Below are 4,552 nucleotides of genomic sequence, written 5' to 3'. Positions count from 1 at the left end.
CCAAGACCATGTGGCACCTAGATGCCAGGCGATGCTGAACTGAGTGTCACTTTGCCTCAGCACTTTTCTGAATTTAGCTCCTCTGGGCTGGATTGATCCCATTTCTCCTGAAGCACCAATGCCAGGATCTCAGCCACCCCCCATTTCTTTAGTCCCTGGCACCAGGAGAGGATGATTTAGCCCCTCAGCTCTGAAGTGCCTTTTGGAGGTGTCCTCTCCTCTCTCTCCCTCACTCTCCGCCGACTGCAAAAGGTGCTGAGATACACGAGACTCCTGATGTAGGTGCTTCTGCTGTCCAGAAGGCCCTTAGGATGCAGCTGGCCCCAGTGGAAATGGGGTTTTGGCTGTCGCCGTGGCCTCGTGCTGAGCCTTGCTGTGGAGCTGGGCAACATCGCCGCCCTTTCACCGCCTCAGCTCCCTGGCAGAGCTTGCTGCTCCCACAGTGGGCTGTCCATGTGCCTTTTCCCCAGTCCATCAAGGATAGCGCACGACCCCTTAAAGGCAACGTTAAGTGAAACAGAAGTGCAAAACAGCCGTAACCAGCAATGCACGTTAAGCAGGATCTGTGTCGTGACACCGGGAGATAAATGAATCTCCCACAACATTCCTAAATCAAAACAAGGGCCCTCTCAAGAGCAGCTTTGGGACTGCTGTTATGGTCGGTGACCAAAGTTATTTTTCCTTCTTTCTTTTGGCAAAGTATTTGTTTGTTAAAAGTTTCTGTTTTGTCAAACCCATGTTCATGCTCTGCATCATGCGTTAGTCCTGCTTCCCTGCCAGCCCTGACAGGATTCCCATGCCAGGGCTGTCAGGCCCCTCTCAAGCGGTGGACGCACTTTATATCATGCCACAAAAAAAAGTTTCCGTTTCTTCAATCTGAATCAAACCCTTTTTCGTCACTTGGAAAAAAAAAAAAAGCTGTTTTATTTATTTGGAAGAGACTTTGTGTCTCCATTTCAAGGAGGGGCAGAAACAGAAGCAAATTAACGAAATGCCAAGGGTGGGTTACAAAAACCCACAGAGCAGGCCTAATTCACAAGCATCCTTGAGATGCCCACCGGGGTGTCCCGTTTAGCTTGCTTCATCCCGTAGAGGACCTGCCGGTACCCCTGGGCACGGGCACCCCATGTCTCACAGCCTGCTGCCTGGCATCATCCCTCCGGCAGATCTGGCACCGATTCCAACCAGACTGTCGTTTCCAGGTCAGTCTCCGCATTTCTGCTGACCACGTTGCCTCCATCATGAGATCATGTCTTTCCAGAGAAATCCCGCTAATGCCTTCATTCTGCAAGACCGGTATATATAGGGGGAGCTTCTCTGGGGCTGCACTGCGCAGTCCAGCCAAGGCATCGCTGTCTCCCCAGCGGCTGCACTGTCCCTCCCGCTCTCCCCTCGCAGCCACAGGTCGCAGCAGCAGCAAGCATGGACATTACCATCCAGCACCCCTGGTTCAAGCGTGCTCTGGGACCCCTCATTCCAAGCCGTTTGTTCGACCAGTTTTTCGGAGAGGGTCTCTTCGAGTATGATCTCCTGCCTTTGTTCTCTTCCACTATCAGCCCCTACTACAGGCAGTCCCTCTTCCGCAGCGTGCTGGAGTCGGGCATTTCAGAGGTAAGGGCCCTTCAGCTTCCTCTTCTTTTCCTTGTTTTCCCTCCTTATGCCTTCCCCCCTGGTCCCCCAACCTGAGGTTAGTTGGTGGGGCCCGGTGACTGTAGCCCCGTGCTGGGGTGTGAGGGGACAAGGAGGACTTCTTGGGCATGGAGGGAAACCCTTGCAGGGGAGAAGGCTTCCCTTCAAGAAACAGAAACCATTTTGGCTCCCGACAGTTGTTTCCGACATGTAGAAAGCTGTCTTTGCTGCCACCGCACCTGCCAGCCGCATGGCGAGGGAAGAGCTAGGCTGCTCCCGGACTAAGCACCCGCGAGGGCAGCTTGGCATGGAAGAGGACCCCGGTGAGCGGGAGCTTCCTCTACCCCCTCCTCTGCCTCGGGAGCTCAGTGGTTTTTGCAAGCCCGTGCAGGAGGTCCCAGGAGCAATTCTTGGAAGGCAGCGTGTAGAAGGAGCATGTAGCCATGGGGGCTCTGGTCTGAAGCTCAGGGCCCGGTGTTTTTTCTAGCCCTTTCCTACTGGCTTCCTCCCAGAGCTAAGACCACAAAGAAACCATAAATCACTGAAAGAACAAAATGTATGCTATCAGAGAATATTACACGGCTTTCCATCCCCTCTTGCTGCTGAGCACACATGCCCGGTGCATCTGGCAGATCACTGAGTGCGAAGGGGTCCCTGGCACAAGAACAGCGGTGAGAAGTGATGCCTCTCCCCAGAGCAGCAGCAATGGCGCAGACGCCTATCGCGGCCTCCCAGTGTCCCTGGGTCCCCGCGGTGGGAAGGAAGATCCCTGCTGAGCCCCGTTGTCACAGAAGGGAATACTGTGCCACCGCCAGACCACCCATTCTCCGGCTTTTAAGCTGCCACGACACTGGCACTGCCTCCCCACTTAGAGCTCGGGTCTTACTGTCTAACAATGTTCATTTCAGGTGAGGTCTGACCGGGACAAGTTTACAATCATGCTGGATGTAAAACACTTCTCTCCCGAAGACCTGAGTGTGAAGATTATCGATGACTTTGTGGAAATCCATGGCAAGCACAGTGAAAGACAGGTAAGTGGAAGTGACAGTGAAGCAACTGGGGAGTCAAGCTCTGTTTTCTTTCTTTCCAATGGTCCTCAGCTGAAGGAAAAAAGAAAAGAATATATCAGAAGATTGAGTTATTTATCAATTGTCATTATTGGCATGGCCCATTCCCATAGAGCCGCAACCTGATATCTGACAATAACGAGCTAATCCTCTCCTCTTTTGTTTATTTTCAATCATCATCTTCCATAACCGTCAGATGACAATGTCCATTGTTCACTAATAACACTGGACCAGACAAAGAACATCATCTGGTGCTGCTGAAGCATGGCTGAGTTTTCATAAGCCAGAATCGCTAGTGAAAACAGAGTTTTCATAAGCTGATCTGGGAGAGAAAATCAAGAGCAAACAAAACAAAAGAAAAACAACCAAGTGCCTCAGGCTTGGAAACTTTTAACACATATGTCATGGAAATATCTGTGGGGGTCGAAAAGTGAATTATACCAGCAGGGGTTTAATTCTTCTCATACACTTTTTTGGCCAGACAAAGCTCTAGCCTGGAAACAGTATGTATTTTTTAATATAGATATTTTTTCCAGAGGGAGAGAGCAGCCCTTTCCATGGCTGACTTCAAGAAAAAATTACTTTTCTCATTCTTTCAGCCAAAAAAAAAAAAAAGGGGGCCAGGATCGTGTACTTTGGCTGACACAGCGTCGCTGCCTAGTAGGGAGATACACGGACGCGCACACACAGGCGTTGCTTTTACCTTCGCAGAACCCCAGGCTTTCTCTCCAAGCATCCTTTGAAATCGGAGGCCGCGGCAGAACCCCTGTCCAAATCAGATCCCAACCAGGGGGGGTTGGACTAGATGACCTTTAAAGGTCCCTTCCAACCCAACACATTCTATGACTCTACAATTCTATAATACGGCCAAAATCACACCCTGCTGCTCTGCTCAGCCCTTGCACCTGCAGGGTCATCACGAGGGGGGCACCTGCCCCTACAAACCTGTTAAATAGAATAAAAAGCAGAGATGGTCCCAGCAATACTGGCAGTACAGCGTCTCGATAAGCCAGGGCAAACATGGACCCCCCTCCGACAGAGCTGCGGGGTGGTGTGGAGGGAGGCACGGCATGGTGCCGGGGGGTTTCTGATGGGCCTTCCCCCTTTTCCCCACTGCCTCTCAGGACGACCACGGCTACATCTCCCGCGAGTTTCACCGCCGGTACCGCCTGCCTGCCAACGTGGACCAGGCTGCCATCACCTGCTCCCTGTCCAACGACGGCATGCTGACCTTCTCGGGCCCCAAGGTCCCCGCCAACATGGACGCCAGCCACAGCGAGAGGCCCATCCCTGTGTCCCGGGAGGAGAAGCCCACCTCCGCTCCTTCCTCCTAAAGCCCGCCTGCTGCTGCGGTACGCAGCCTGCCACCGTCTGCAGGTCTCATTCCCAGAGCCATTGCAGAGATATATCAGTGAATACCTAGAGGGGTTTTTTTTGTTGGTCCCCCCCTACTTCCGCCCCCACCCCTTTCCCTCCCTTTGTTTCTTTTATTTTTTTTCCCCCCTTTCCCTTGGATGGGACGAGGGGCTGGGTGAGCGGCTGGTGGACTTTGAAGCTGAAACGCGCGAGCTGCGCTGTGGGGATGGTGTGGACGGCGCGCTGTTGTGCTTGTTGGAAGGGTCTTCGTCCGGTGCTGTAGTCCATGACCTCCGTCAGGTAGGAAGGGAGCGCAACGAGTCACGCTGGCTCCTGGTGCGCCAAGGCTCGAGGCGAGGCTTGGAGCAGGGGAAGAGCCCCGCAGACTTGCTCTACCCCACACAGAGTTAAAAAAGAAAGAAGCCGCAGAGCCAAGCCCCACACCCGACATCCTACGAACGCGCCGCGAGCGTGCCACGGGTTCCTCGCAACCGCAGGAG

At 53.2% G+C, this 4,552-nt stretch overlaps 1 protein-coding gene across 1 annotated transcript; it reads left to right on the top strand.

Moving 5' to 3' along the window:
* Positions 1-1,404: 1,404 nt before the first annotated feature.
* CRYAA (crystallin alpha A) lies at positions 1,405-4,030 on the top strand. Its single transcript, XM_054221383.1, has 3 exons — positions 1,405-1,611; positions 2,538-2,660; positions 3,821-4,030. The coding sequence occupies exons 1-3, from the start codon at positions 1,423-1,425 to the stop codon at positions 4,028-4,030; spliced, it is 522 nt and encodes a 173-aa protein (XP_054077358.1). The 5' UTR covers positions 1,405-1,422.
* The last annotated feature ends 522 nt before the right edge of the window (positions 4,031-4,552 follow it).

The sequence above is a fragment of the Rissa tridactyla genome, chromosome 1, assembly GCF_028500815.1.
Source record: "Rissa tridactyla isolate bRisTri1 chromosome 1, bRisTri1.patW.cur.20221130, whole genome shotgun sequence".
NCBI classification, from domain to species: Eukaryota; Metazoa; Chordata; class Aves; order Charadriiformes; family Laridae; genus Rissa; species Rissa tridactyla.
Note: the sequence above shows the minus strand (reverse complement) of the source record. Positions and strands in the feature narration are given on the sequence as shown.